Here is a 20,806-nt window from a genome sequence, read left to right on the forward strand (position 1 = left end):
TTGTATGACATTGTACAATATCGCGCGATATCACGTCACATCGCATACCATCGCATGCCTTATGGTATGCGATGCGATGGGCGCCGCTATAATACACAAGTACCAGAGTGAGTAATAAGTGTGGATGAGAGACATAGATCTTGTGGAGGGAATAGGTCGGGTTGGAAGATATTTTGAGCTTAGAGAAGAGATGTTTACTAATTATATGAAGCAGTTTATCACTGACATTTGTGTGTGAATAAATGCAGCATCTTTTAGCATCTTAAAACATCTTAAAACATCTTAACTGGTTCACACTAGGAAATTTCTGCACTAATGTCATGGCCTTGTTAATAAGATTATACAGTATATATATATATATATATATATATATATATATATATATATATATATATATATATATATATATATATATATATATATATATATAGATATAGACAATTAATCACCTACTCCGGTTAAAGATGAAGTCTTGTTCCTTAGTCTCAGCAGGTAGACAGCATTCCAGAATTGGCAGTTCTTAAGTTACAACATGGTAGTTCTCAGGTAACACCAATGGCAGTTAACACAATAAGTATATTTCTATAGCAGGGGTTCTCAAACTTTGTCCCCAAGACCCCACACAGTTCATGTTTTACAGGTCACCCAGCAGGTGCACTCATTACTCACCGACACATTTTAAAAGATCCACAGGTGGAGCTAGTTATTTCACTTGTGATTCTTTGAGGAAACCTGCAAAACATGCACTGTGTGGGGTCCTGAGGACCGACTTTGAAAGCCTGTGTTCTAGAGAATCCTTAACGTAATCCCTGGACCCCCACAAGCCAATTGCTCAGGTACTAGCTGCCATTGGGAACCCCAACCTTTTGCCTTGAACTCACATATAACAGGAAGCACCAGGTGCTGCTAATCAGCCAGTGATTCCCAAAATATCCTAGGAAAACCCAGATCGAATCTCCCTAACTCTGATGCTGCTGCTGCTCTTCTAAATCCTGGACTGGATCTTCCACATTACCCTCACGTGGAAGTATACTGTTTCTGCCACACTATATATATTTATTTATTAACAGTTTCTTATATATATATATATATATATATATATACATATTCGACAGCACTTTACAGAGAATATTTGAACATTCACATCAGTCCCTGCCCCAGCGGAGCTTACAATCTGTATTCCCGACCACATGTACAGGCAGACATATTAATTTGTTAATTGTTAATTTGTTGGGTGCCAATTAGACTACCAGTATATTTTTGGATTGTGGGAAGAAACCAGAGTACCCGGAGGAAACCCACGCAAGTACGGGGAGAATATACAAACTCTGCACAGTTAGAGCGATGGTGGAAATCGAACCCATGACCTCAGCACTGTGAGGCAGTAATGCTAACCATTACACCATCCGTACTGCCCACTGAAGGAATGTAGGGCCCACTGAAGGAATGTAGTAGTGGTATGAGCCCATCCGGGCACCATGGGGTGTGGCCAGTCTCCAGAGGGGGTTGGATTCCCCTAGTATGCCCCCCCCCCCCTCCCCATCAGGCAACAGGGCTCACTGGAGATTTCCACTGTATCCCTGTGGACCGGTCCACAAGTTAGCTGTGAATTACTTCGAATTGATGTTTATATATTACAGGTTGAGTATCCCCTATCCGAAATGCTCGGGACCACGAGCATTCCGGATAGGGGAATTTTCCGGTTTTTGGAATAAATTGTTTTAGCCATACTTACCTGTCCCCTGATGGTGTCCGGTGGTCCCTCGGCGTCCACACAGTCCCCGGGCGTCCACAGCAGGCCTCCGGCATCTTCTTCGGGTCTCCAGCGGTCCCAGGAATGCATTGCGCGAGTGTGCGCGCGCACCGGTGACGTCACCGGCGCGCGCGCACACTCGCGCAATGCATTCCTGGGACCGCTGGAGACCCTGGAGAAGATGTCGGAGGCCTGCTGTGGCGCCCTGGGACTTGGTAAGTATGAAAAGAGGGTTAGGGGGGTTAAAAAAAAAATTCAAATGATTCCAAAAACCACGGTTTTTGGAATAATTCTGATAAGAGATGCACGGATACAGGATACTCAACCTGTCTTATCATAGATATATTTGCTTCTGTCATCCAAGTTGCATTGCGATTGACATTGTAGCTTCTGCCAAACACATACTGACAATCATCTGCCACTGAAGTCTGCTCTTGCAGCAACGGTAGCCATATTTACAGCAGCCAGTGCTGTCCAGCATTGGTATACATTGCATGTCTGATTTTTTTATCCATTACCTTTATTATAATATAAATCATAGAATAACAGAAAATAAAGTGGTGTGACTCCATTTCATTACCTTCAGCTCTTTCTACTCTTCTGCTGATAAAGCCTAACTCTATTTCTGTTGATTTTGCAGAGAGCGGTATGTAATGTTACTGAACAAAATCCCACACCAGGTGCTCAGTCTGCACAGTGACCTGGTGGCTCAGCGAGCACTGGACAGAAGCCTCACAGAGCAGATCATTTATTTCAAGAACTCCATTGGAGAACTGACTGAGTGAGTGCTCAACTGAGTGGTCTTAGACAGCTACTTACCGAAGTTGTACAAAGTTCAACAAGCCACAACTTTTTAATATGGTTTTCTTTAGCATTACCATATAAAAGTCTGCTATTGTCAAGGAAAGATGTGGATAGTGTTATCTGGCTCATTCTTGCTCTATAAACCAAATGGCAAGCAATTTACCAAACTTACCAATTTACTCACAAGTTTAGTGGGCAATGTAGGGGGGCGAAGATTTGGTGCTTGTGTCAAGTGGACAGATCACTTTGGGGAAATTTACAAGATGGGAGGTCTATTTCACATCTTTCTATGGGCAACCAATCAGACTCTACGTCTTATTTAGCATGCTCTGGAAGATAATAGATAGTATAATATATAATATAATATAATCTATATATAATAGATTGGTTGCCCATAGCAACATCCCATGTGATATCCAGCTCCCATCAAAGTAACTTTCACCCTCTGTGTCCAATACTGCAGTCAGAAGATAACCACGACTATGCAAATAGCAGTCATCTTCCCAGTAATTATCTATTATGATACTTATTTCCAGGCTACCCAATAGGAAAATGCTGTACGGTTACATGATCCAAAGAATGGAGAGGCTTCCTCCCCAGGCTGCCTAGAGAGTGGGGACCTGGGAAAGGGAGGGGGGGGGGGATGCCATCAAGTCTCTCTATCACGAAATAAAGTATGTCTATGAAAAATACATATTTGTTGTACTTAGTGCAGGTAGTCGTACCTCCCAATTGTCCCGCTTATCGCGGGAACGTCCCGGTATTTTGGGACGTTCCCGCATCCCTCCCGCGGCCGGCAGTGTCCTGTGGCGGGGGGGGGACAGTTGGGAGTCCCCTCTGTAGTCTGTGAATAGACGCTGTGCGCATGCGCACAGCGTCTATTCTTTCAGGCAGAGGGGCTAGGGGCTGGCCAGCAGTTTACAGAGCTGCTGGGCATGGCCCCACAGTGGCAAAAACACGCCCCCATAAATTCCCGTACCCAGTCTCCTCCAATGTTGGCAGGCATGGGTAGTGACTGTAGATCTTCTAAGACGCCATTTCCCCACTTTGACTTGAGGGACTGGAAGTGGGTATTGGTGGCAGTGTGGGGTTGAGGGGGGCAGTAGGTTGAAGCTTTGCCTAGGGAGAAGCCTTGTACCTATGCAACCTTTTTGAGATCATAACTATACATGTGCATTATGAATTTTGCATTTCAGTGGACTGGCAATATTGCGTCATATATTATTACTGGCAACATTGGGGCAGATGTATTAAGCCTGAACAAGAAAAAATTCAAGGGTGATAAGGAGAGATAAATGTCCAGCCAATCAGCTCCTTACTGACTTTTTTTAAACACAGCCTGTAACATGGCAGTTAGCAGGTGATTGGCTGGACGTTTATCTCTCCTTGGCCCTTATTCTGATCGGTGCGGCCGGAGCCGCATATGCGGCTCCGACCGCAAAGACGAATCCCCGCCTTGCGTACGGATCGCCACCTCCGTCCGTACGCGGATATGTGGCGATCCGTATGAAAGTGGACGGGGATACGCCTCCTCCACCTTGGGAGCTGCCCCTGCATTCGATGGTCGCCGAACATCGAATGCAGGGCCGCACGCTCCACCAGGTCCCGCAACACAAGACCACACGGACACTTGTCCGTGTGAAATCTTGTATTGGGGCGGGCAGCTGACATCCGGCGATGTCAGCTGCCCGCCCCCTACACGCGCGTCATGGCCTCATTACCATGCATACGCCCCGCGTTTGCATGGGAACGCCCATGAAACGCGGGGCGTATGCATAGGGAAATGAGGCTAAGTAGCCCCTCACGCCCCTATCCGCCCCCTTTGCGGCGGTCAAAAAAAGTGTGCGGCGATTTCGCCTGCACATGCGCAGAGTGCCCTCTGCACATGCGCAGAGCGAAAACATCGGCGGAACGGATCAGAATAAGGGCCCTAATCACCCTTGCATTTATCTCTTGTTAAGGCTTAATACATCTGCCCCATTGTGTCATACTGTATGTTATTGTTATTTTAAGATTTATCTGTCATCCATAGTTACCAGTATTTTAGCCCTATAACTATAACTGTATGCCAATATTGTTGTTCTGCGCGTCCTTTTCTTCTTACTTTCTTTCTGCGCATATTTTTTTCTCTCCTCTTGTGGTAGAAGTCTAAGAAGTTTTTTTTTAACCTGTCACCATAAACTAATTTATTGTCTCTGTCCACGCTCCAGTGAGCTATACCAAGTGAGAGAACATGACCTGCGGGTGAGCAAAGAAGCAAAACAAACACAGACTGAACTGGCCAAAGCCTTGAGAAATGCGAAAAAGAACGCCAAGTAAGCACAGGAAACCATTCACCCAATAAATGCATTCATACATTTGGTGTTGTGTAAACTGTTTGCTGGCTTGTTCAGCCTTTTAGAGGAATATCGGGAGCTGTATGAATTGCAGAGGAGCCGTCTGGAGAAGCAGCTAACCCATCTCACCGAAGAGAGGGATCTCTGGAGTACGGCTACATACAGGCTGGCCAGAAAGGTGACTACTGACCTCACAGAGCCTGGTACACATTGCAGTCACTGGCAATCTTTCCAATTCTATTCTATCTTCTATTATTAAGATATAATGACATCAATATAACAGTATTAGGTGGCGATAGTATTATGTAAAGATGCTATATGGGCAGCACGGACAGTGTAATGGTTAGCATTACTGCCTCACAGCACTGAGGTCATGGGTTCGATTCCCACCATGGCCCTAACTGTGCGGAGTTTGTATATTCTCCCTGTGTTTACGTGAGTTTACTCTGGGTACTCCGGTTTCCTCCCACAATCCAAACATATACTGGTAGGTCAATTGGCTTCCAACAAAATTAACCCTAGAATGTCTGTGTTTGTGTACATGTGGTAGGGAATATACGGGCAGATTTATTAAGATCGGTGAAGTGATAAAGTATCACCGGCCAATCAGCTCCTAACTGTGAAGTTAAAGGCTGGGTTTGAAATGACAGGTAGGAGCTTATTGGACGGGGATAAAAACCAGACACTTTATCACTTCACGGAACTTAATAAATCTACCCCATAGATTGTAAGCTGCACTGGGGCAGGGAATGTTCAACTATACTCTGTAAAGCGCTGCAGAATATGTGTGCGCTATATAAGAAACTGTTAATAAATAAATATATTGGTGATCTATTTTCCTGTGATGTGCTCATCACCTTTTCTGTTAAGCCTCCAGTAGTTGACATGCTACAGTGCTCTCCTGTATGGTAGCAAAGCTTGATTTGTGGAAAGACCACATGGGCCAGAGCCCAGAGGGCAAGAGGTTCAGGGCTAACACTCAATTATTTTCCTTTCTCGTGTTTCACGCATTCACTGGTATCCGCCCAGCGTTTCCATGTGTGCGCCCTAGAGATGTGCAGACTGGGATTCCAGAGATCCGAGCCCCCATGAACGTCATCATTCCGAGCCCGGTTCCGAGCAGCGCTCGGAGATTCCCCCCTGACTCGGGTCCGCATGGTCAGAACGTCATCTCCCGGCGCCGGATTTTGCAAGGCTTTAAATAGCGGCTGCTGCGCCCGCCATCTTCACTCCAGTCTAGTAGTGGGTTGGGAGAGGGTGTGTTGGTGCTGCTGCTGGGGCTGTGTCTCAGTGCTGCTGTGTAGTCTAACTGTGTACTAGTAGTACTACTGTCTCCTCTGTGCGGTCTACCTCTGGTGTGCTGTGCTGTAATTATTTTATTCGCTGGGGCTGTCTCCCTCAGTGCTGCTGTGTACTCTGTTCTCCTCTCTGCTTAGGGTGGGATCTCCCTAGCAAGGAGGACAGTCTAACTGTGTTCCTGTAGTACTACTGTCTCCTCTGTGCTGGGGCCTACCTCTGGTGCTGTGCTGTAATATATATTATATGAATAATTAATTATATTATATATAGTCCACTGGTGCTGCCTGCACTGAATCTGCCAGTATTATTTAGTTACTCAGTCCACTGTTGCCACTGCCTACCTAGTGTACCTACCTAGTACATACTAGGCTGCTACAGGTATATCTAATTTAATTAAAAAATAATACTTGTGCTGTGTGGGACTGTAAAAAATAATTCCATGCTGCTGGAGCACTGACATGTGCCACTGAGTGCCACTGCCAAGCAGTACCTAATAATAAAATTAATTATTATAAATTCTGCTGGTGCACTGCATAAAGCTACTGGTGGTGTGTAATATAACTACCTTTTGTGGTGACCACTGGCAGTGCTACTGCCTGCCTGCCTACCTACCTTGTAGTTTATTTTCTCTACCTACTAGGCTGCTATATTATTAATACTTAATTAATTGAATTATATATAGTCCATTGGTGCTGCCTGCACTGAATACTGTGAATAGAGGTTGCCAGTATTATTTACTCAGTCCACTGTTGCCACTGGCAGTGTTACTGCCTAAGTGTACCTACCTACCTAGTAGTACAACTACATACTAGGCTGCTATATCTAATTTAATTAAAAAATAATACTTGTGCTGTGTGGGACTGTAAAAAATAATTCCATGCTGCTGGAGCACTGACATGTGCCACTGAGTGCCACTGCCAAGCAGTACCTAATAATAAAATTAATTATTATAAATTCTGCTGGTGCACTGCATAAAGCTACTGGTGGTGTGTAATATAACTACCTTTTGTGGTGACCACTGGCAGTGCTACTGCCTGCCTGCCTACCTACCTTGTAGTTTATTTTCTCTACCTACTAGGCTGCTATATTATTAATACTTAATTAATTGAATTATATATAGTCCATTGGTGCTGCCTGCACTGAATACTGTGAATAGAGGTTGCCAGTATTATTTACTCAGTCCACTGTTGCCACTGGCAGTGTTACTGCCTAAGTGTACCTACCTACCTAGTAGTACAACTACATACTAGGCTGCTATATCTAATTTAATTAAAAAATAATACTTGTGCTGTGTGGGACTGTAAAAAATAATTCCATGCTGCTGGTGCACTGATGTGTGCCACTGAGTGCCACTGCCAAGCAGTACCTAATAATAAAATTAATTAATATAAATCCTGCTGGTGCACAATACTAGTATTGCTGACGTATCTACCTGTCTTGTGCCTAGTACTGTCTTACCTACCTGTCTGGTGCCTAGTACTGCCATATCTACCGTCTGGTCTGTGGCTCACTGCCTAATACTGCCGTATCTACCTGTCTGGTCTGGCGCTCACTGCCTAATACTGCCGTATCTACCTGTCTGGTCTGGGGCCCACTGTCTAATACTGCCGTATCTACCTGTCTGGTCTGGCACTCACTGCCTAATACTGCCGTATCTACCTGTCTGGTGCCTAGTACTGCCGTATCTACCGCTGCAGTGCCACTCTTACATGAGCCACGTGTTTGTGCCGCACACTTGTGTGGCTTAGCATAGTTATCCAGCTACCTCGGTGCAACCTTTTGCCCTAAAAACAATATTGTGAAGTGTGAGGTGTTCAGAATAGACTGGAAATGAGTGGAAACGAATGTTATTGAGGTTAATATAGCGTAGGAGCAAAAAATCAGAACCCAAAACCCAAAAAATCCAAACACAAAACACTTAGGAGGTGTTTTGCCAAAACCCATTAGAACCCAAAACCTCAAGGTAATCAGAACCAAAACCCAAAAAGTGGCCAGTGCACATCCCTAGTGCGCCCAATGTTTTTTTTGTGGGCACGCCCATGAAATGCTCACCGAAGACGTTTGCTGCTGTGATTTGCGCACACCTCCACCATCGGAGTCTAAATCAGCCACTATGTGTGTGATTTGCCTGTCCTTCCTGTGCATCCTGTAGGTTATCTAGTAAAAAAATTCATAAATAAATGATTTGATTGACTAAGATATACCCTAGTATGCGTGCATACACACTGGGCAATTTCTAAGTCATCCAACAAGAAATGGAATATTAATTACTCCTTGTGTATAGCCCCAGGTGATGGCGATGTGCGGCCCTGCAGGTCTCCATCACCCACAGGGAACGACACTGTCTTTCCTGCTAGATTGCGGGGCTTTCTCTATAAACAATAGGCAAAGCCCCGCGCTGCGCAGATCGCTCAGCACACATCACGGTGTGCATCGCAGGTAGTAGCAGATCCAATGGTGAGTCACTTTAAAATAAGAGCATTAACATCGTTCTACATTCCATTTTTTAGTTCGACATTGAATTAAAAAAAAAAATCCAATTCTTTTAAACATGACTGTTTAAATTGCAAACAATATTTGAACTGCAAATGGTTAAACTGTAAGCTCCATGGGTCAGGGAATGATTGGAATGATTAAATATCTGTGAAGCTGTGAGTGATGATAATAAAAATACTGTCATTTTCTTTAGGTGATAGAAGAGAATCAGCTACAACTGGCTCGCAGGCTCTATATAAGTGAGAAGGCTTGGACGAAGGTTGTTCGGCATTTCATTGTGCTTCTTGCATCAAATGTAGGTTCAGGTACTAACTAAATAGGTTGTTGTCGCTATGCGTTGTGTCCTCTGTTGTTCTTATGTGTTTGTATACACTAGATTTCTTTCAGAATGAGTCATAAGATACAAATGAGCGTGGATTGATTACAGAGTATGTAGAAAGAGGATAGCAGGAGGATAACTAACCATACTAGGTGCATTTTGTACACTGTACTGTAGCACATCACAACCATCTCATATTTCCTATTCATTGCTTATCATATTTGCACAGGACACAAGAGACCTTTCTGATATCCAGCAGACCACAGAGAAATGGCGAGAGCACATGGCCCGCTTTGAGCTGGAGGTACAACGCAGCGAGGAGTCAGGCAGGGAGAAGATACAGACCATCTGTTCAGACCTGAAGAAGTGGCTGCTGCATTTTCAAGAGAACGTTTTGTATGTTGAATTTAGGTTTCTTTCTGAAATTCCAGATTTTTGGGGGGGGCTCTAGTCCATAAATTGTTCATGTTCAAGTGATACTTTTAGTTATTTGCATGAGTCCCATGACATCAGAAAATGCATTATTGAGAAACTTGTAGTAAGGTGGATAATCACGGAATATGCTAGATCTAAAGGTTCATACACACTGGGCGCCTGAGCTGAAAGCCACTCAGTTTACTCGTTTGAGCTGCTTTCAGCTTGCAAGCCATCCAGTGTGTATGGGGCAGCGATGAGTGGAGAGCATTGATGCGTGCTGCCACCTCATCGCTGGCCCCACCACTCATCTGCTGGTATTACCATCAGATGAGTGACAGAGTGGGCGGCTTTCCATAGCGTTCTGCTATGGAAAGTCGTACACACCGGGGAAAAATCGCTAAAACGGGCCAAAAATGCTTAGTGTGTATGCAGAGTGTTTTTCAGCCCAGCGATTTCCCCCATCATCGGTAAGCATACACGCTGGGCATTCCGCTAGCATTACCATGTGACCCCGACCCAATAACCCCACTCCTACCTTAATTCGTCGCTACCGGCATTGTCAAGTGTGTATGCACTTAATGCCGGCATCACCGCCGGGTCCCATCACCCTCATCATCACCATCTAATGTGTACCCAGCAGAAGAAGGATACCAATAGCTTCATATCCATGTGTCCTAATCAATTTAATTTCCCAGTAGAATCATTCAAGAGTAGTCATGTGTCTTCTTCTTAACTTTTGTTCATAATCTTCCTCTTATTGTACCAGTGTGGACTGGCACTACCAGGCAGTACCAGAAGATGTGGCTGTAAGATTACTGCAAGATCTCCAGAACTGGAAAAATGTAAGCAGGGTTAACAGTAAAACATACATTGAAAGCTTTTAAATGTCATGTTGTTGGAATTTACTGGCAGATGTATGAATGCAGTGATCAGGGAGGAGAAGTGGCCAATGGCAACCAATCAGCACTGATGTAACATCTGTAATTTGCATAATATAAAATTACAGATGTTATATCAGTGCTGATTGGTTGCCATGGGCCACTTCTCCTCTGGCTCACTTCTCCTCCCTTATCACTGCCTCATTTATCTGCCGCTCATTGACAGTTGGTTTGAACTCTTCCATCAGTTTCCGTGATACACATCTAAAATTTCCAAACACTTCTGTTGTTTTCCATACATTCTCATCACATTCCACCTCATGATGAAAATGCAGGCGCTTCTGAAAATTGACCAATAACAACATCACAACTTTGTCCACAATCAAAAATGTTTAACAGAATAAATGAAAAATGCAAGAACAGGCTTCATACAGGAAGCAAAAAAGAGGCTGTCTCAATAAATAACAATAATAGAGATGAATGATAAATAATCTATGTGATAAAATCAAGTGCTGATAAGGGAAATAGACAGATAAGTTGAGATGAAATAGATGGAGTAAGACAGGGAGAAAAAAGAGGAGAAAAAAGAGGGTGGAGGACTGGAATACCAGTTACTCTTTCATCAAAAATAAATAATACAACAAATTTAGGAATATAAAAAAAAAAGGTATTTTAGCCTTGTCTTTATTACAGATGTTGCTTTGGGTGTGGATTGTTAGGTCGAGTAATTAGGTAGACAGTCAGTAGATCGACTACCATTGGTTGACAGTCAATAGTCGACTCATGAAAACGGTGAACGGCGCAAGCAAAAGGTTGACATGAAAATGGTCGACACAGGAAAATATCGACATGAGTTTTTCACTGCGTTTGCTGTCTGTGTCAAAATCTGCCGACATGGACTCCGTATAAGTGTATTATACTGCGCTCACCATGCTTTGGGGGCTCTGCCTTTCTGCGCTTAGCACACTATTAGAATCTACTTCTATGCCCTCTTGGATCGTTAAGTAAGAGCGGTTAAAAAAAACTAAAAAAAAACTGAAAAACTCATGTCAACTTTTTTATGTGCAGACCATTTTCATGCTGACCTTTTGCTTGCGTCAAACTTTTTTTAAAGCATCAATCATTTACATGGCAAAATTTATAAATTATCCTTGTTGCAGTAATCAGGCCAAGTGACAGCAAAAACAAAATAGTTTAGCAAAAGTAACTGCGACCCGCAATGTTATACGGCATAGTCAGTCTGTAATGGGAGGTTAAATAGCAATAAATGTACATGTTCTTTTCACACTCTGCTTTATGGGAAGCAGTCATCTATTAGAATGAACTTAGGTCTACAGTCATTAGGTCGACCCCACTAGGTCGACTGGCAGGAAGGTCGACCTGACTTAAGGTCGACATGGGCCATGGTCGACATGACTTAAGGTCTAATTTGCATAAAGGTCGACATGAGGAAGGTCGACTGGTCATAAGGTCGACATGGGGTTTTCCACTGTTTTTTGAGCCGACATGCGGTATTTCATGCCCTACCATCCACTAGGGCGTGGAGAAGGTTATTAAAGCTGTGGCGAGCGAAGCGAGCCACCGTGCCCGAAGCATTGCGAGCGAAGCGAGCGTCCAATTCTCATTGCCAACTGTGTCCATGTCGACTGTGTCGACATTCGGGTAAAAAAACAGTGAAAAACCCATGTCGACCTTATGACCAGTCGACCTTCCTCATGTCGACCTTTATGCAAATTCGACCTTAAGTCATGTCGACCTTGGCCCATGTCGACCTTAAGTCAGGTCGACCTTCCTGCCAGTCGACCTAGTGGGGTCGACCTAATTACTGTAGACCTAAGTTCATTCTGACAGATGTACCGATTCCCTGCTTTATGTATACATGCAGATGCTGAGTGAGGAGCAGCAGCAGTTTGAAGGCAACAAGGTTGTTAGTAATCAAGAGTCTCTGAAAGCAGCTGCTGGCATTCAGAAGCAATGGTCTCTTATTGGGGAGAAGGTTCTGAAGAGGCACGAAGGTCTGGATGGGAGCCCAGCTCCAGAACACAAGGCCATGGAAGATTTGAACAACATGACAGAGTTACTATGCGAGCAGTATAGGAGAAGAGTGCAGGGGGAAAATGGTGAGTGATTACTTGTTGGTCATTTGCACTGTAGAATTTTTTTAATAAAAACATTTATTTGGCAGTCACAGAAATTTTAATATGAAAATGCTGACATATAGACCTGCTCAGAGCACCATGTTCCTACGCCTAGTCAGGAAAGGGGTACAAGGTTATACAACCTGTTCTGTATGGCCCGGTTTTCTATGGTGGGGGTCTGCGCATGTGCAAATCCCTTGTGTGATCACCTTCGGCACACTCACCCCGGCATTCACACTGTGAGGGGAGGGAAGAGGGCAGGCAGGGGGCGGCCCCATAAAAACGCTGGGTGTTCCCCTGAGAATGCAGGCGTGGCAATGCCTGCTCCGGGCAGGCGGCTGACCGTCCGCACTCGCCCCGAATTTGGCGGATAGCGGGGAGAGAAATCATTCCATGGTCAGCAAATTTGTAGTCAATAATACAAACTCCTCTTTGCCTATTAAGTGTAGTTCTTCATCTTACCTTCCTCTGTAGCTACCCTGGGTAACCCACCCAAATGTAGCTTAGTCTCACCTATGACCCCTGTGGATGAGCATCAAACAGGTGTCCATGCACGTGCAGTGCTAATAATAGCAAATCGCAGATACAGAAGGTGTAGCGCTGTACAGATACCACAGCAGGTGTAGCGCTGTACAGATACCACAGCAGGTTTAGCGCTGTACAGATACCACAGCAGGGGTAGCGCCGTACAGATACCACAGCAGGTGTAGCGCTGTACAGATACCACAGCAGGTGTAGCGCCGTACAGATACCACAGCAGGTGTAGCGCCGTACAGATACCGCAGCAGGTGTAGCGCCGTACAGATACCGCAGCAGGTGTAGCGCCATACAGATACCACAGCAGGTGTAGCCTGTACAGATACCACAGCAGGTGTAGCCTGTACAGATACCACAGCAGGTGTAGCCTGTACAGATACCACAGCAGGTGTAGCCTGTACAGATACCACAGCAGGTGTAGCGCTGTACAGATACCACAGCAGGTGTAGCGCTGTACAGATACCACAGCAGGTGTAGCGCTGTACAGATACCGCAGCAGGTGTAGCGCCGTACAGATACCGCAGCAGGTGTAGCGCCGTACAGATACCGCAGCAGGTGTAGCGCCGTACAGATACCACAGCAGGTGTAGCGCCGTACAGATACCACAGCAGGTGTAGCGCCGTACAGATACCACAGCAGGTGTAGCGCCGTTCAGATACCACAGCAGGTGTAGCGCCGTACAGATACCACAGCAGGTGTAGCGCCATACAGATACCACAGCAAGTGTAGTGCTGTACAGATACCACAGCAGGTGTAGCGCCGTACAAATACCACAGCAGGTGTAGCGCCATACAGATACCACAGCAGGTGTAGCGCTGTACAGATACCACTGTTGAAAAGAACAAGATACTGTAGGTATAAAATACACATCTTTGTACTCCAGCTTCCTTCATTTAATTAAATAGTCAGGTGTCTCTTTTAGCTGACAACCATGATCGCATAATGGAACTGATGGAACAAACGGGATAATACTGGTTTTACTTTTGCAATGAATATTTATTGTGACAAATAATTACAACAATATAAAATCAGTTGCTAATGCACCAGTTCCAACAAAAGGTCATTGGGAACTGGTGCATTAATATTCATCTTATACTGTTGCAATTACATATGACAGTAAATATTCACTGCTAGAGTATTATGCCTTTTATCTCCAGCACGGGACACATTGCTTAGAGACAGATTGTAAATGTCATCCAATAAACACACCTAACACAGAGGTGTTACATTACAACATTCACAGCTGGAAACAACACACTAATCCCCAGCAGTGATATTGGTATCCAGATGACAATACAGTATCCAGTGTCTTATACATAACTCATAACATGTACATATTAGATTTGTGTATTGGGTGTGAATGTGTATGTTTTGTTTGTATATGATGCCTGTATGTATTGTTTTAGAAGTTAAAGGTAATAATAATTCATATAATCAGATATATTTTAAAATGAAGCTTGGAGCAGTGGTATCTATCCCCATAAAGAACACTGGGGCAGATGTATTAAGCCTTAACAAGAGATAAATGCAAGGGTGATAAGGAGAGATAAACATCCAGCCAATCAGCTCCTTACTGACTTTTTTCAAACACAGCCTGTAACATGGCAGTTGGCAGGTGATTGGCTGGTTGTTTATCTCTCTTCATCACCCTTGGATTTATCTCTTGTTAAGGCTTAATACATCTGCCCCATTATGTGCTAGGTAAGAATGCCCCAGCCAATCAGCTCCTAACTGACAATTAACATATTGGAGCTGATTGGCCGGAGCATTATCACCTTGCACATAACATTCTTTATGGGGCTTCTCCAAACTTCATACATTTACCCCTGTGGTCTCTGCTTTCTCCCCCCCCACATATACAGGAGTCGCCAGAGGCCTCACATCAATGTCAAACAGTTTGGAGCACTGGTCACAGCAGGCACATACAAATGCACCCAAGGAAACAAAAGAATCCGATTGGTCGAATCTATTCCACCTTCTACCCGAGTGGATTGCCCAAGCCGAGCAAATATTGGAACGAATTGGGAGTCCTGACTCAGAAGAAAAACCCAGCTTGGATTCTATCAAAAAGTATGAATAATACATTAAAATCTAGAAATACAATATATACAGGTCGAGTATCCCGTATCCGGGCATCCATTATCCGAATTCACCCGCGCAGTGCATTCCTGGGACCGCTGGAGACCCAGAGAAGATGCCGTAGGCCTGCTGTGGACGCCCGGGGACAGCGTGGACGCCGAGGGACCACCAGACACCATCAGGGGACAGGTAAGTATGCCCTAAAAAAATTATTCCAAAAACCGAAAAATTCCCCTATACAGAATGCTCGTGGTCCCGGGCATTTCGGATAGGGGATACTCGACCTGTACTGCAAATTGACACTCATAAAAGTATATAGTAAAACATATACATTTAATCATAGATGATACATTGCTGGAATACGCTCATTAAAAAAAAAAAGTCTGTTGCGATACAGACTAAGCAATCGCAACAATGTGCCCCTTAGTTAAGTTGATGTCGACTTATGTCGACTGTATGAATAGCAGCCATGAACTAATTTCAATGTTCAGTAAAATGGCTCAGTGATGACAGTGTGGTGTCCACCGTGGTTGTGATTTATCAAGCCCTATCGCTGCTGGTATTCTCCTTTTTCATTGCTTGTACAGTTTACATCATTAATATGAAAAATAAATCATCAGCATACAGATATAATAACTAGATATGTATTGCTAGAAATCATGTGACCATACAGTATTTGGATAATATCTGCCTCTTATTAATAGCATCCCTGCATAGTGATTTTATCTGCTGTAACAAACCCTGCTGGTAATTTGGATAGTGAAAAAATTACATTTTGTAATTGTAGTCTGTATTTGGGCAGGAAAGGACATTGTATTACTGGTGGGGGGGGGGTGTTTGTATTGGACTTTCCCTATTCACACTTAGCAGGAAAGCTTTTGCTGTGGGTGGGGCTATCAATTAAGGCCCAGACACAGGTCTGAGATACTTTTATTTAATCTGAAACTGGACGGCTGTTTGCCGTGTGTGGCTGTGTTGTGTGCAGCTGTTAAGTGTGTAGTGTAAAGTGTGAGGAAATATTAATAAGAACATTGGAGATATCCTGGAGATAAACAGGAGAGGACAGGAGGACACCCATCTACCCTCTAATATCACCCAAACATACTGCTATCAACATACAACAGTGAGCTAAGGCAGTGGTTCCCAAACTGTGTGCCATGGCACCATGGGGTGCCTTGGAGGACTTACAGGGGTGCCCTGGATTGGTGGTCCATGACCCATTAAAATTATTTTTGACCACTGTATTAGGCAAATTGTGGACAAACAGAAGTGAATCCTGTCCCCCATCACATAACTGACACTAAGGATTAGATATAAACACAATTTACTTACTTTAATATTTATTCGGTACTTGTTTCCTAGAACGGCCACAATCGTGAGTGATCGTGGCTCTTAATTAAGGGACACGTGCCTCACGATGTGGCCGATTTTTTACAATTTTTTCCCTTTGAATGACAGAAATCGGGTCAATCGGTCGGTCGCGACCAATTAAAATCGGCCGCGATGCGACCGACCGATTCACCCGATTTTTCCATAGACTTCAATGTTAAAAAATCTTTTAACATTGAAATCGGGAGGATCGCGTCGGTCTTGTGCCATTATAATGGCACAAGATTAGATGGACTTGATTAAGTCCATCTCACATAGGGAAAAATGATAAAAAAAGGTGAAATGGGCCAATATGACCCATTTCACATTTTTTATGTGCCCGCCATGACCCCACGATAGACGTCAACCCGAAGCGTGGCGAGCGCAGCGAGCCCGCGAGGGGCGGCGGTACGCGTCCTCCGACCTTTTCATTCCCCTACTATCCACGTCGGCGTGGAGTTGAGAATATATAGTGTGGCGAGCGCAGCGAGCCACCGAGCCCGAAGCGTGGCGAGCGCAGCGAGCCCCGCGAGGGGACGCGTATACCTGTGAAGTTATACGCGTCCCCTCGCGGGGCTCGCTGCGCTCGCCACGCTTCGGGCTCGGTGGCTCGCTGCGCTCGCCACACTATATATTCTCAACTCCACGCCGACGTGGATAGTAGGGGAATGAAAAGGTCGGAGGACGCGCACCGCCGCCACTCGCGGGCTCGCTGCGCTCGCCACGCTTCGGGTTGACGTCTATCGTGGGGTCTAGCCCACTTAGTAACATTTGGGGGGGCAATTGAAAAAAATCGGGTGAAAAAAAAAAAAAAATTGGGTGAAAAATCGGTCGGTCGGATCGGTCGCATCGCATGCGACCAAATCGCATGCGATGCGATCGATCCGATTTTTTATCTTCCGACCACAACGATCTAAATCGTTGTGGCCGTGCTAGGAAACAAGTACCATTTATTCTTATTTTCTCAATTAGAAACGTTTGGGCTAGGGGTGCCGTGAAACATGTTCTGATACTTAGGGGTGCCGTGATTGAAAAAAGTTTGGGAACCACTGAGCTAAGGACTTCACCACCTCCAACACATTCTGAATGTACAGCCCTCAGCAAGCTCCCTGTCTGCAGGTCTCTAAGCCCATGCTCATAGCCAGTACGTTGTGTTCACCCTAATATCACAAGTCATATTTTCTCAGTATCCATTTCCTTGTGCCAGATTCCACATCAGTTCTCTGTGCATTGTATATGTCTCTCAAGTTCACCTGCTTCTCACACTACCTACCCTAACTCTGTACTAATTTTCTATTCTCTATTTTTTTTTTTTTTTATAATAATTTTTATTAAAGTTTCAAGATTTACAGAAAAAAAACAGAATTTCAAGGGAGGGAATGCAAATAAAATGAGGATGGGGTAGGGTAAGGGAAAGGGAGGAGCCGGGCATTATACATAAATGACATGAACTATGAGCAATTAGTATACTAATAGAACGTAACTAATACTAAACGCAAGAGGCATGTAAAATGTACGTGTTAGTGTTCCAATAAACCAAGACAGTATACATAAAAATCGATTGGAAGGGCTAGAATTTGGTGAATGTAGCATAGAGAGATCTAGATGAGAGTTTTCAGACAAGGGCAGAAGTTGTTTCTCTCTATATTGACCCCATTTTAGCCACCTCCTTGACAATGGCGATGTTGCTGCAGAATACTTGCAATCAGCAATTTCAAATAGGTAATGCTTGTGATTTTTCTCTTCAATGGCTTGTATTGTTGGGATGGCTGAAGATTTCCAATGTTGAGCTATGGCTACTTTTGTAGCGATTAAAATATGTCCCAGAAGGTAACCGTCACCCACGGACAGTTTGCCAGGGTAAAAATGAAACAAGGCAATCAATGACTCAGCAGGAAGATCTACCAGTAATACCTTACGGATTATTAGAAACACTTCAGACCAGAGGGGTCGGAGCAAAGGACAGGACCAGAAAACATGGAAGATGTTTGTAATAAATCCACAGTTTCTCCAGCAGTATTGGGATACATTAGGCCAAAATTTATGGAGGCGTTCAGGGGTAAGGTAAACTCTTTGGGATAGCTTATAAAACATTTCCGACACATCTCGAGATCCTGAAACAGGAATGGGCAATGGAGTCCTACTCCTCCCCCGAAAGGGAAAGACCGAGATCTCACTCCCACTTAAGCTGAGCGGGCAGCTTTCCCCTCCTAGACTCCAGCAAAAGATACGTGTACCACCGGGAAATGCCTCCTCTCCTATTGGGGGAGCATAGATGCTGTATCAAGAGCTTTGGGGAGGATAATTGCGTTGTATGCCTAGGTGAGCTATTATACAACCAGTGTCAGAGCTGTAAATATTTGTAGAAGTCCTGTTTAGGTATATTGTGCTGGGCTTGAAGTACTGAAAAGGGGGCTAGAGAGTGATCTAAGAGAACATCTTTGAGAGAGTGGAGGCCACGTTCTGCCCAAGAATCAAAGGACAGACCAGGGATTAGGCTAGCAATGGCAGATAAGGACAGTTCTGGACAGGGTAAGGAAAATGTTGTGGAGGAGGAAACTAGTTTATGCCATGTGGAGAGTGTAGCGTGGACCGCTTTTGCCTACTTTCTGCTGTGGTGGAACATCAATTGGGGGCAACCACAACAGATCTTGTAGGTGGAGGGGGTGAATGGGGGCTTGTCCTAGCACAACCCAGGGTTTAGTTTCAGTCTGCTCGAACCAATCTGCAGCTTGAGTGAGGATACATGCCGCATGATATTTTTCAATATCTGGGAAGGCTACCCCCCCAGACTGTTTGGGAAGAGTGAGAATGCTTTTAGCTATTCTGGGTTTGGAGTTTTTCCATATGTAGGTGGAGAAAATCCGATTAATTCTATTATATAGAGATTTTGGCAATAATCTCGGAATCGTGCGGAAGAGGTACTCTTTTCTCTCTTTTAACACCATCCTTCTGAACGACACTGTTGTACCAGAGCCATGGTTCCTCAATCCTGTGGTATACCTATTCACTCTGCAGGCTTTCTGCCCCCTAGCCGGGTGTGTTGTGGCATGGGCCACTGTGCAAAGCTGTTTGGGGTCAAGGGTGCAGGTGGAGGGGTTGAGAGGAGGATAGGAGGAGGTAGAGGACTACTTTGTCCATTCTCTTTACCTGCTGCCTCATGTCCTGCCCATCCCTGCCATGCTCACTTCTTGCCCCAGGTCTCCTTACCTGCACCGCATGCAGGGCTGTCGCCACCACTAGGTAGCTCTAGGCATTTGCCTAGGGCGCCGGCCACTGGAGGGCGGCAGTCTGCAGCTGGTCGTCGTCGTGTCCCCCCACCCCCCGGATGGAGGTGAGTTGCACCGCATCACCCGATCCCAAAAAACGGATGCCTCTCCTGAGAACCTCAGTGGCACCACCCCAGCCACAGAACCTGCGGGTCTGGGAGGGAAGGTCAGGCTCAGGAAGGTGTCCTGGACTGCCATGGAAAGCTTGGCTTTCCATGCAGAACTGAGAATCAACCCTGCACAGGCTGCCCCATACCTGGGAAGTGGGGAAGATACCCCTGGGTACAGTGAGAGGGTTGTTTCAGGAATAGAGCCAGTGGCTAGTAGGGAAGCTGCTGTGTGTAACCAGAAGGGTGGGAGGCCCCGCGAAGCACAGGTAAACTCAGCTCCATTAACCTCGGAAAAGCTGAGCTGGGATGTTTCAGAGACAGGTGACAATGACCTGCTGGTATTCCCCCTTGCAGAAACATGCCCCCCTTCACAATTCACAGACCCAGAGAGCGAATCTCCTCACAAAAGGATGAGGTGTGAGGTGTTGAGTGAGTGGACCATCCCCCCAGTGAAGGGGAGGGGGGGGTCAGTCAGCTCAGGAGAGGTGCTGGGAAGACATTTTTAATTCTGTATATAGTGCTGGGAGAATGCCCCACACCTGTGGTATAGTTAAACGTGCTGAGTTACGAGTCCCAGGGGGATGGCCGTTCGGGGTGTGGCGGAATGGTCTGGTACTGATCTCAGTGAGTAAGGCCAAACTGCCAGCTGCAGGGGAGAATCCGTGTCCAGGAGTTCGACACACAGCTGTGGGGGGCTGTGTCAATACCAGCCGGGATGGGAAAAGGGGGACACAGCTTCCACTATATCAGTATGCTCACAGACTATGGGTCAGGTGGTGCCAAGTATAGGGAAGTGTTAGTACAGATCCCGCAGAATCAGTGGCAGTCTGTCTCAGCACAGAGACCACTGCTACCTGTCCAGGTGATGTAGTTAATAGCGCACTGATGAGACGGTGACGTGGGTCACCGCCTCTGTGCGCCATTTTAAAAGGGGGAGGTGTAACGATCAGATCAGGTGATCGATCAAATTAACGTATGCCTCCTGTTATGATTATCTGTTCAA

At 45.2% G+C, this 20,806-nt stretch overlaps 1 protein-coding gene across 1 annotated transcript in view; it reads left to right on the forward strand.

Moving 5' to 3' along the window:
• Window positions 1-20,806, forward strand: part of AXDND1 (axonemal dynein light chain domain containing 1) — a 59,251-nt gene that overhangs the window by 23,047 nt on the left and 15,398 nt on the right. The window contains exons 9-16 of the mRNA XM_083158090.1: window positions 2,394-2,534; window positions 4,768-4,872; window positions 4,951-5,071; window positions 8,882-8,983; window positions 9,237-9,403; window positions 10,191-10,266; window positions 12,188-12,422; window positions 14,840-15,047. Of these exons, the coding sequence (XP_083014216.1) occupies window positions 2,394-2,534; window positions 4,768-4,872; window positions 4,951-5,071; window positions 8,882-8,983; window positions 9,237-9,403; window positions 10,191-10,266; window positions 12,188-12,422; window positions 14,840-15,047 (1,155 nt within the window). The remainder of the gene's footprint in view (window positions 1-2,393; window positions 2,535-4,767; window positions 4,873-4,950; window positions 5,072-8,881; window positions 8,984-9,236; window positions 9,404-10,190; window positions 10,267-12,187; window positions 12,423-14,839; window positions 15,048-20,806) is intronic.

The sequence above is a fragment of the Crinia signifera genome, chromosome 8 (assembly GCF_055691185.1).
Source record: "Crinia signifera chromosome 8, ASM5569118v1, whole genome shotgun sequence".
Taxonomy (NCBI): domain Eukaryota; kingdom Metazoa; phylum Chordata; class Amphibia; order Anura; family Myobatrachidae; genus Crinia; species Crinia signifera.